Source organism: Sturnira hondurensis, unplaced genomic scaffold (assembly GCF_014824575.4).
Source record: "Sturnira hondurensis isolate 20B ecotype Veracruz unplaced genomic scaffold, ASM1482457v3 Scaffold0006413, whole genome shotgun sequence".
NCBI classification, from domain to species: domain Eukaryota; kingdom Metazoa; phylum Chordata; class Mammalia; order Chiroptera; family Phyllostomidae; genus Sturnira; species Sturnira hondurensis.
The window spans coordinates 24,695,676-24,708,001 of NW_028079044.1; the positions used below are offsets into that span (position 1 = coordinate 24,695,676).

At 47.3% G+C, this 12,326-nt stretch overlaps 1 protein-coding gene across 3 annotated transcripts in view; it reads left to right on the forward strand.

Moving 5' to 3' along the window:
- Positions 1–12,326, forward strand: part of MATN2 (matrilin 2) — a 126,652-nt gene that overhangs the window by 46,154 nt on the left and 68,172 nt on the right. For all 3 annotated transcript variants that reach the window (XM_037048248.1, XM_037048250.1, XM_037048249.1), the window contains exons 3-4: positions 1,232–1,801; positions 10,619–10,741. In XM_037048248.1, coding sequence (XP_036904143.1) covers positions 1,232–1,801; positions 10,619–10,741 — 693 coding nt within the window. The remainder of the gene's footprint in view (positions 1–1,231; positions 1,802–10,618; positions 10,742–12,326) is intronic.

A 12,326-nucleotide genomic window follows, 5' to 3' on the forward strand; every position in this document is an offset into this window, starting at 1 on the left:
TATCAAATGTGGATTTAGCTGCCAAGTCTGGGGAAGGGAGGAGGGACTCCCCCTGGCTGGAGGCAGTGGCTCAAAACATCGGAGAAACTCCAGCTTCCACCCTCTGAGGCAGGAGGTCTCTTCTCATCCAGTACCATCCTCTTCACAGAATGCAGTGAGCTCCACCCGTGGACTCAAACCTCACATAGCCTTTTTTCTCGGGTGCTTAAGGAATAAGAATGCTGGCTGTGGTGATAAGGGAGAGACTTAGCTTTTGCCTTTTTCCAATTTAACCATGTCCTTGGTTGAAATGTTTCTTGGCCGGGCCCCTCATCCATTTCCACCACTGCCCTGACTGAGACTGAAGTCCCTCGCCTAACCAGATTAGTGCAAAGTGGTCTGAGTCACCCACCTTGCAAACCATTACAGCACTCAGTTGATTTTTTATTACATAGCTTCTCCACGGCAGAGACAAGTTACATCACGGGATGCTAATCCTATTATGCGCATCACCTGTAGCATTATGTACACACTTCTCAGTCTGAATTTAAAGGCCTTTTATAACTTTCAGGCTACCCCTCCAACTTAATTCCTGCCCACAACTCCTAGCAGTTTCTTCGCCCCTTGCTCCTTCGCCCCTTGCTCTATTATCCACTGTCTTTGCACCATCTTGGGCTTTTGTCCAGCTGTCCCTCTCCCTGTGTGCCGTCTCTCAATCCAAACACCGTGCACCCATGAGGCTAGCTCATGTCCTCTCTCCTCGACCCCAGCCCACCAATATCCCTGTTCTCTGCACATAGTTTCATTCCAGCTATTCTTTCACTCGTTCCACTAGTTGAGTCTCCCCAAATAGACTGTACGTTCCTTGATGTCGATCCCTTTTCTAAACTTCTTCCATATTCACTGCAGTATCCAGGTGAGCTTCTGTGGCATAGAGTAAACAGTGAAGTCATTTTGACCCTGATCAGGTCTTTGGCCACCTGAAAAGTGTATTGACAACTTTCTAAAAACTAAACTGTGCGTTTATCTTGTGAAAAGAAATACCAGTTGTTGGCAGCCTGGACTCATGGGCACCCAGGCTTGCACATGCACACATAGCTTTCACATACACCCTCACTACTTTCCCAGGTATGAAGAAACGCTGATGGAAATTGGAGGTTTGAAAGGTGATCCCCAGCCCCGTGACTTCCAACAATAGCCAAACTCTATCTTTCACACTCTTCTAATGCACTTGACCTCTCCTCTTTCCCAGAGAGCTCCTGTGAAAATAAGCGCGCAGACCTGGTCTTCATCATTGACAGCTCCCGCAGCGTCAACACCCATGACTATGCCAAGGTCAAGGAGTTCATCATGGACATCTTGCAGTTTTTGGACATCGGCCCTGACGTCACCAGAGTGGGCCTGCTCCAATATGGCAGCACCGTTAAGAATGAGTTCTCCCTCAAGACCTTCAAGAGGAAGTCTGAGGTGGAGCGTGCCGTCAAGAGGATGAGGCACCTGTCCACGGGCACCATGACGGGCCTGGCCATCCAGTACGCCCTGAACATTGCTTTCTCTGAAGCAGAGGGTGCCCGGCCCCTGAGGGAGAATGTGCCGAGGGTCATAATGATCGTGACAGATGGGAGACCACAGGACTCTGTGACCGAGGTAGCTGCCAAGGCACGGGACACAGGCATCTTGATCTTTGCCATTGGTGTGGGCCAGGTGGACCTCAACACTCTGAAGGCCATTGGGAGCGAGCCTCATGAGGATCACGTCTTCCTGGTGGCCAACTTCAGCCAGATGGAGTCGCTGACCTCAGTGTTCCAGAACAAGTTGTGCGGTGAGTCCTGCACCCTAATCCTGTGCCTCTTCCAGGGGCATTACTAGGATCTATTTATTTGCCCTCCAGGGCTCATTCTGTGCTATCTCACCCCAGGTACTGTGCCTGCAAGGGCTGTTCAGCAAAGGCCAAGATACACACAATGTTTTGGGGGGTTTATACACAGCATTTTGGGGGGCTTATACTCTAGCGAAGGAAACAGATATTAAGCATGAAATGCAAATAAGTAAGTAACTGCAGTCATTACAGTGTGATGGAGGAATAATTCAGGGCAGGACCTGGCCTAGTCCCGGGTGTTCAGGGATACTTCCCTGGGGAGGGGACATTTACTGCAGAATGAGTAAGAGTAGGTAGGTGAAGTTTTTCTCCTACACATTGAACTCTCCCAGAATTCCCTGAGTTGGAATTCATGAGTTGGAGTAGGAATGGGACTGTGAGGGCAAAAATAATGGCAAAATTTCTCCTTGGATGATGGGGAATACAACCATATTTGCTCCAAGGTGGTGCTGGCCCTGGATGTTTTCTCAACTGACAAAGATGCCCAGTGTATGGGGAGGACCAAGATGTGGTCCTGGTTCCTTCCCAACCGTTAGGATGACAATGGGTGCCCCCCCCCCTTTCTGGGCCACTTCTCTGTTATGGGAGCCTTCCCTAAGTCTTTGAGCTGCTTTTCCCCCCTCTTTTTAAATTTTTTTCTTTTTTTTAAAGGATTTTATTTCTTTATCTTTAGAGGGGAAGGAGAGAGGGAGAGAAATATCGATGTATGGTTGCCTCTTTTTCGTCTCCTGCTGGGAACTGGCCTGCAACCCAAGCATGTGTCCTGACTGGGAATCAAACCTTGATCCTCTGATTCACAGGCCTACACTGGCCCACACTCAATCCACTGAGCTATACCAGCCAGGGCTGCTTTTTCCCTCGTTAAGGGTCTTCTTCCCTCTCTTGCTTTCTAACCCTACTCTCACAAGGCTTCCCTCTCCCTTCCTTGCTAGACTCCTTCCAGTAACCTTCAGCCCAGTGTCCTGTGTCAGCTTTTTCCAGTGGGTCCACTTGCTCCCTCCCCAGTTTCCTGCTCCTGCAGCAGTTTTCTCGCCCCTCCTCCAGGAGGGAGGGGCCCAGGGCACCAACCCAGGTTCCACTATGGTCCCTGGAAACTGGAAATGTGCCTTCTGACCTGGTAAACAGTGTCCAGTCCTGTCTTTCCCACTCCCATTGGTCCTTGTCCCCTCCAACTGCCATGTTTCTTTGATGGGACAACAAAAGCAAGTATCTATTTTGAAATGACCAATATTTCGAGTGGAGAGTGAGCTTAAGGACCAGACTTATCTCCAGTCTCCAGGAGCAGGATCCTGCCCCTCTGGGGCTCTGAGGGACAGTTCTCGGAATGTGACACAGCCTGGACGCCACCCCCAACTCCTCTCAAAGCCACAGAGAGTAGGAATGGTGTGCTCGCGATGTGTCTTTAAAAAAAAAACCCTGATGAGAACTAACCTCAAAAATCAAATGATTTACTCACAAAAATCAATGCCATGAAGGAAAAAGAAATTTTTCTCTGCAATGTCGCCTGGAAAATGTTCAGAAGTGCCTCTTTCCCTGGTGCCACAGGAGGGCTGGCTTCTGTGTGGTGTGCTGGGCCCAAGTCACCTGGAAAACTCCACCCAGTAGGGCGCACTGTGAACAGTTTTAAGGTTTATGACTTTAAATGACTTCTGCAGAATGTATGTTCCTTTCTTCCTGGAAATACTAAAAAAGAAATTGGTTCCACAACAGTTTTGAGGGGTGTATTCATTTGTCTTGGGAAGTGTTCATGGAGGAGTTCTTTGGTAGGTGCTCTGGACTTACCAGCAAGTGGAAAGGTGATCTACAAATGTGAGGGTGTGGACTCGTCCGTAGCAGAACTTTCTCTGTGTTCTTTATGGCCAGGCAGCAACATTAAAAGGCAGTTCATAGCCCCTCCCACCCTCCCCACCAGCACTTTGTTGTAATTGGGAAGCTCTAAGAAAACATCGGTGCCATGCCATCCATTCATTCATTTGTTTGTGGGGCCTGAGAACTGAATCCCCACTCCCACTCCCAGGGGAGACCAGGTCCTGTCTCGCTGCATTGCTGGGCTCTGAGGAGCAGACTTGTCAACTGTCTTCAAAGGTTGAGGGAGCCCTGGGGCCTCTATCAGCTGTGCAGTAAAGAGCACAGTAAGTGACATCTATAAAGCACTTTCCCTTCTGTTTTTGCTCTTGATCCTCATGAGAACCTGGGGAGGCAACGCGATACCTGTCCTCCCTCTCTACGGGTGAGTGAACTTGTTCAGTGAGCTCCCCGAGAAGAAATAGCCAGAGGATGCTGGTTCTGCTTCCAAAGCTCTTGCTCATTTTGCTCCCCTGCACACTGGGAGTTATAAATCACTCTTGTGAGGAAAAGCACTTTCTGATGGCAGCCTCCACCATCCAGCTGTGCTAGGTGTACCAGCAGCGAGGCTGACATTCACCTGGAGTTTGAGGGAAGCCTTTGTAGTGGGGGGAGGGGCAGACTCCAGCCTCCAGGACCTCACCTGCCAGTGGTACATGGTGCTGAGCACCTCCGTCAAATGGGGGTTTTACCTGCAGAAATAGGTGTGTGAGCGGTGTAGGAAACAGTAGAGCCCTATTCGGTGTGCGCTGGGTGGTGTATAATTGCGATCAGATACCTGGAGGACCAGCAGGCTGTCAGCTTTGATCTGTGCTCCGGTTTTCAGGCAACAGTGATGAGTATCTTCCAAGCTGGCAGATGGCATCTCTGAGGTTTCGGAAGTCTCATTTCTTCCTTCCACAGTTACTGAGTGACACTCTGATAATAACAGCTGAGTTTGTCCTGGGCTAGGCACTTATAACAGCCTAGGAGGCAGGTACTCTTATTATCCCCATTTTACAGAAATAGGAACTGAGGCTTAGAAAGGATAAGCCACTTTAAGTATCAGAGTTGGGGATGCAGATTGCAGTCCCTCTGTGTCCAGAGCTCTCCACACACCAGGCCCAGGGTTCGAGGCAGGTGGGAAGATGCTCTAATCACAGAGAAATCGGATATTGACCATACCTCAGTGACCTTGGAATGTCACCCAGCGCTGGGGACCTAGCCCAGGTCTGATCAAAAGATGCTTAGGTCTACCTGCAGGCTCTAGGAGAGCTTTAAACCACAGATGATAATAACAGTCATTAACATTTACTGACTTTAATATGTGTGTGTGCTCTCTTGAGCTACTAGCACATGTTAACTCATATTTTATTTCACACAATAAACCTGTGAAGTAGGGGCTCTTATAATTCCCACTGTATAGGAAAGGAAATTGAGACCAGAGAGGCTCAATAACTTGTCAAAGTCACACCGCACTAAGTGGCAGAGCTGAGTTGTGAATCCAGGCATTCTGGCTCCGAACCTGCATCATAACCAGTCTGTGTGGCATGGTCTTGAAAGATGAACGGGAGTTTACTCTGCAGAGAGGGCAACTGTAGCAAGCTGGGAAAGGAATGGTGTTTTCAACCACTTTTTTCTATTTCCTATTTTTTGCAAAACCATGAAAACAAACCCAGATTTTCTGTGAAGTTTGTGACCCACAGTTTGAAAGGTGCTGATGAAGGGCTACTCAGGGAGGTGGAGGCTGTGGTACACCTAGGGATGGGGTCTCAGAGGGAAGAAGGGGTGAAGCCCTTGTGCTTCAGGCAGAGCCGAAAAGCGCTGCTGGGTCTTAGTCTCCCAGTGTGTGCGAGGCAGGAACCTTCATCGAACACTCGGGAAGAGATCAGGCTCTGGAGCCGGACTGCCCCTGAGGGTGAGCCCTGGCTCTGGCTCTCACTGGCTGTGTCCACGTGAACTTGGACACAGTGGTGGCTTTATACCCATGGGTAGTCAGTTCCCACACCGGCCACAGCAGGGGAGGAAGGTGGGACTCCTGAGGTTGCCTTCTCAGGCCAGTCCTGAGACCACCAGAGAAACCTGGAGGCCAGGTGTCCTGTGAATGGAGGCCCAGTCTGGGAAGTGCCTACCCAGCCTGGGGTCCACCACTTTTGCCATCCAGTGAGAGAGGACACAGAATTTAGGGGATGAAAAACACATGTCTGTCCTGAGCCTTCTGAAGACTCATTATAACTTGGGCAGGTCTGCTTTTAATCAACTTCTTGGTACCTGCTTTATCAACCTAGCCTGGTATTTGGAGCCTGGAGACTGGCCGTTCCTACCCTAATAGCCCCACCCCATCCCACCAAGGCCGGCACAATGTCAAGCCCTAATAGTGTTCCTAAGACATGCCTTTCATTAACCAACCTGAGCTAAGTCTACACTTACTGCACCTCTTTGAGGCCCTGTTGTGTTGAGTGGGAGCTTAGAGTGACTTCGACAGATGTGGACTTCACGCACCCAATAACTGTCCCTTTCAAGATTCCTGGTCAGCCCCACCACTCCTCTGATTACTACTGTAATCGCTCAGATGTTCATTAATAAACATTTACGAGCATCCATATTTCCTAGTTAGGAAAAAAAAATCTAGTCCTGCCAATGGCAGTCGACTAACTAGTGATTCCTTCCCGTGAACCCAAAGCCTTGGCCCAGTGCCCACGCAGGGGGCCCTCTGAGAAATGAGAGCTCTTGTAGGCCAGCGGAAGAGGCAGAACTGTTGTGTCCCTGTCGGTCCCATCACAAAGGCCTGGCCCGCTGGAGAGCAAGGCATGACACCCAGATGCTCGTGGACTCACTGAACACTCATCCACACAATTTTACAGATGCAGAATTTTTATTCTACCTTCGTAAAATGTTTGGGATTCTTTTAGTTGAAAGTAGTAGAAATTCAACTTGAACTAGCTTGAGAAAGGAGGGATTGTGTTACTCATGGGATTACCAAGAAGAGTAATGAAGGAGAGTCCCACGTTCTCTTCTCCTCTTCCCTCTGCTTCCCTGTGCACTGAGTGCTCTGGCCCAAGGGCATGTTAACCCCCCAGGTAACCTTGCCCTCGGTTTAAACCCCGCTTTCTCAGTTCTAGTTCCTAAATGCCAAGAAAGGACTCTGGTTTTCAAACCCTGTCCCACCCAACGGTGGCCAGGAGTGGGGCTGCCTCACACCAGCACAGCAGCTCCCACCGTTACCATGCCTCTGGAGTGAGGAGGGCAGTTTCTAGAACAAGGGGTGCTACACAGACGAAGCGATAAGCGTGTGTGCCGAGGCCCTGTAGGCCCTGTTCATGCCTTTCTTCTGCAGGTCAAGAAATAAGCCAAAAAGAGCTACCCAACCTCCCTGAACTTCCCTCACTTGCTCGAGGGAGAGGGGAACCAGAATGCAAGTCTGGCTCCCAGTTCCGTGCTTTCTCTGCTGCTACTCCAACTTACAGTCCCCTGGTTCCAGTTTCTGTGACAGAACCTGGCCCAAACAAGCCTCAGCAGCAAGCTGCCGCTCTAAAACCCTATATGCAATGGTTCTTTTAATTTTCCCCCTTTGACAGGTGAAGAAAGTGGAATTTAGAGAAAAGAAGTCATCTGTACAAGGTCATGCATAGTAAGTGACAAAGCTAACAACCTCTTCACCACTGCGCTATCTGCTGCCCAACAGATATTTTCTCTGCCTCACGTCTCCTTCCTTCCTATTTTATCGGCCAGGGTCCCACTGAGAAGACGGGCACTGGGCTCATCACTTGGGCTTTGCATCAGTTCTTAACTGCTGTGTAGCTGGTTACCTAGACCTTAGACTTCCTTCATTATGGAGGAAATTGGTGATGTGCTGAGGATTCCTCAGGAATGCCCTTGTGCCCGTGGGTAACTCAGCTCCAGCAGTCCACTCAAAGGAAAAAGCCTTCCAGAGGGCGAAGCAAATGCAAATTAAAATCAGAGTGATGATTTTTCCCTCACATACTATCACAAACTTAAAGTTGATAATGTCAGGTACTGAAGGTGTGAGAGGGTCGGAATTGTTACTCTCATGCATGGCTGGTGTGACCCCCTTGCAAGGCAATTAGGCTGCATCTGTTAAACTGAAACCGAATCCTGGGGAAATAGTGGCACGTGAGTTTGGGGAGGTGTGTTTGAGAATATTCATCACAGTAGTGAGCAAGCAAAAATTTGGGGCCTGCTCAAATGTCAGCTAATTGAGAAGTGGACAAATAAAATGAGTCGTACGACCGATGAATGAAACAATTGAAAGGAATAGACCAGAGCTAATGCATTTGGTGAAATCTAAGATGTACAGTTGATTCTCCTTATCCTCAGCCATTGTGTTCTATAAAGTTATGGTGAACACTGAATTAGTAAATACTGAAACATTGCTCATAGGGGAAATACAATTAGGTTCCTGCGAGACACTGGTCACACTTTTGTCAACTGATCAATACACAATCTTGTTTTATGTGTATTTCTATTTAAACGCACCTTATTTAATATCTGTTGTTGGTTCACTGACTTTGGACCCAGAGCTCACAGCACTGAGGTGGGATATCTATGCAAACAAAATTTATCTATGCACACTTTCTCCTTAAGGCACATCACAGCCTCTTGCACTTGGGAATACGAGACACACTTCACTAGCAGTTCACTTTTGCACACTCCAGCACTGTGCTTGTGACCATTTTAAACAGCAAAACACCAACAAAAAGTACAAAGGTGCGAAAACCATGGCATGAAGTAGACCTTGAAAAGGACACGTTTATAGGCTGAGAGCTGAAACAAAAAGACAGAGCATCGCCTAGTTCAGCCTCAGCTGGAGACTCCGATGTTGCATTGCTCTGAGCAGGCCCATGAACGACTGTGAAGGCACTGGGAGTATTGGCTTTGGGGTCACAAATAACTTTTAACCAGCAGGCAAATTCACAAATTCAGAATCTGCAAATAATTGGGATCGACTGCACATGTCTCACATTTTAACATCTCTGAAATGGGAGTGCATCTTAGGTGCTATGAAGATGCTATATATCAATATAGATAGAATTTGTGAATAATGCTCAGTGAAAAAACAAGTTGAAGATCAATATATGTAGGGTGAACCCATGTATATAAAACAAAACAAAAGACCACGATGCTTGCCCTTGGCTGTGTAACAGTTAACAGGTTTGAGCAGTCACCCGCCCCACCCCCCCGGGTACTGGTTCCTGTTCTAAGCACTTTACCATCTGGATTATTTCAACCCTTATGAGGCCCTTGTGAGACAGGTGCTATTTTCATTTCAATTTTATACAAAGTGATTAGTAAAGTTGCCCGTGGTCACAAAGACATATTTATTTCACACCAAAGTAAAAATGATTGATGGGATTTGATCTATGAACTTTCCTAATCTTACCTATATCTTGTTTTTATCTTAGCTAAAACACAGACAATTATAAACTCAGAAGAATCATTCTAAACTGTATTATTATGAAATAAATGTTTTACTCCCTAGTTAATTAATGCTCGCCATGTTTTTTATGTAGAAGTAAGGAGACATACAAGATCTGTCCAGAAAAAGTCCAGCCATTGTCAATATAACAAGAATGGTTTGCTTTATGCAACATTGATGTAACCTGGCAGCCCCGGGGGAGTGGACTGGAATGCGCATGTGTGACAATGACGACTTTGTTGAGTGAACATGCGTACTGGGTGGCAATTGCATTCAAAATGAGCGAATAGAGCAATGAAGCTGCACCAAATTTTGTGTTAAGCTTGAACATTTTGGAAACTATTCAGATGATTCAGAAGGCTGCAGCTATGCGCAACCGGTGATTGGCAGCTTCCCTGTGACAATGCCACGGGTCACGCATCATGTCTTGTGCGGTGTTTTGGTGAAACATCAAATCACCCAGGTGACTCAGCCCCCTACAGCCCAGATTTGGTGCCCTGTGACTTCTGGATTTTCCAAAAACTAAAGTCACCTTTGAAAGGGAAGAGCTTTCAGACCATCAGTGAGATTCAGGAAGAGACAACGGGGCAGCATCTATTTCATTGGTTGCTGAGTTTTCCTAAGCCCCGGATTAATGGGATTGTCCTTAGCTTTTGAAAGCTTCTTTTATTTGAGCTTCTATAAATACATTTCCACATATGGCCACCTTTCTTGTTTTTGAGGACACTTGCATAACTCGTACTTGTTTATGCTGATGTTGGTAAATTTGAAATATGTTCAAGTTGTCTTTTTTTAGAAAGTCATAAATTAAAATGTAAAAAAAGGAATTTTTATGAGCTCCAAACAGACTTATGTAAGAACTGATATAGCTGAAAGTTGAGGTACTTCAGAAACTAAATGTAGAAATATTTTCAAATGAGACCTAAAACTGATGGAAACATGGGACATACGAATGCATTTTTTACTCCAAAATTTGGCATAACACTTTTACATGCTAAACACATCACACTACTCGTGGGATTTATGATCCTGAGAAGCTGTTGATTCTTAGCCATATGCTCATTTAATAGCTTTCCCTCCAGCTCCACGGCTGCCTGTTGACCATCCGCACCTCAGCCAAAGCTGCTCTGGTATCATCAAGCCTTCTGACCTTCCAACCCACTGTTGGGTATTGTTACTTGAACTATGAAATTTCTCTTTCTGTAGGTCACTGGGACCTGTTTTTTGTTGAATCTTGGTGATTTCATAGGGCGGAGCCCAACACGATTTCCCTTTAACCCTCCACGGCCCTGTGTCTACCTACGGCTGATAGCATTTATCTAGAACTGTCTCTTCTGACCAGAGGCTTGAAACCCCCTTGGGAGTGGGGGCTGCAGCTTCTTTCTCTTTGGAGCCTGCTCTCTCCATCACAGAGTAGAGTTCTGAATGCGCGTTGGCCGTGTGCATGAAGTGAGAGAAGGCATTATTGTTGCCTAAGCTTGCCGTATCTTTCTTTTCAGTGGTCCACATGTGCAGCCTCCGGGAGCATAACTGTGCCCACTTCTGCATCAACACCCCGGGCTCGTACGTCTGCAGGTGCAAACAAGGGTACATCCTCAACTCGGATCAGATGACTTGCAGAAGTAAGGTTGCTTTGCTGATGTACTCCTACTGTGCTCCTCTTCTCTCCCTCTCCCTCTTCTTTTATCCGGGCCCATTTATCTGGGGCCCATGACCCAACCAAGTCATCACCTCCCTAAAGATACAAGTGAGATTTTGTAATTCATGTATTTTGTATTGATCTCTACTGCCTACTCTGCTACCACAGCCCCTTGGCCAGAGCCGAGCACGTGGTAGGCCATCAGGAAGAGCGGGGAAGATGGCTGGCGGCGCCGTCTCAGAAACGGCCTCCTTGAATTCATGAGCTGGTGCCTTTTACTTCCAAGCTGTTCTTCAGAGAGAACTGCTGAAGGGCCTTTTCATACCAGGTCTCGTGACTGTTCCCCGAGGAATTGTTTCCATATTTTAGTCTGTTCTCTGAAGCATGGACTTCGGAGGAGTTAGTAACATTGCCTGAGAATGATTATTTAGTTCTGTTTTAGAGGCGCACGGGGATCTATTTGCTTTGGTGAGGGATATTTTATGGGTCTCCTACAGAGAAAACGGCCAACAGATATGTGTCAATAGAACTCACATTCTTTTTGGCCAAGTCCCCCAACTAGATAATATGGATGTTTGAGCCAGCATGAGGAAATTTGCCTCTCAGAGGAGAGAATTACTCCAACACCAAGTGCTGTGTCCATACTTATTTTTCTTCAAGTTGTAAATAAAGTCACTGTATTAGTCCATAGACAACCAGGCAAGAAAGGCAGGAGGAAGACAGGCCCACATGGAGGCAAATAAAGCTTAGCTGATCAGATGTGTAGTTCATGCAATGCATAACTGTTATTATAGTGCACGGTAAGCAATTAAGCATTAATGGAAAGCTATTTGCACAAATGGCAGTAATTAGTATCGCATTCATAGAGCCAAACCACATTTTCCTTTTGTCTTCTCACTTTTCAGTTTCGGGGTTGCGGGTGGTTGGCTAGAGGCCTTCCTGCCCACCCCCTAGATTAGGGAACAACTGCCTGCCTCCTCCAGTTCTGTGGCTGTGGAAGCCGGAAGGCCTTGACCTCTATGAACCCCAGGGGCTCTGTGTTCTTCGGCTCCTCTCACACCCTAGGATCCCAGGTCGCTGAGTTCAGTCTGACTCACCCTGATCTGCTTGAACCTCTGACCCTTCTTCAGTTTCCACGACAAAAATTACTCACACCAAATATTCACGGGTTTGATGGGATTTACTAGATAACTGGGGGAGCCCAGGGAATGTCATCTCACACACTGCTCAGCAAACCACCTAAACATCCTTTTAGACACCCCTAAATCCTCTTCAGGCTCTGCCCCACCCCACCCTGCCCTCTGGCCCCAGCCTCTTGGGGAACTTTTCCTCTCCAAGGAACTTCTCCACAGAGTATGCAGCCTCCCACTACCTGGCTAACTCCCTTCTCTGGAGCACAAGGAATTCCTGTCCTTGCTTCATGCCCCAGTGACGTGCTGGGATCTGCCCATGCCCATTTTCTTTGGGCTGACATCGTTAAGCCAGAGGAATTTGAGTTCAGCAAAAAAATAAAAAATAAAAAGTTCTCCCCTGATGTCATGAGCAAGGCCTTTCCCATACACCAGGGT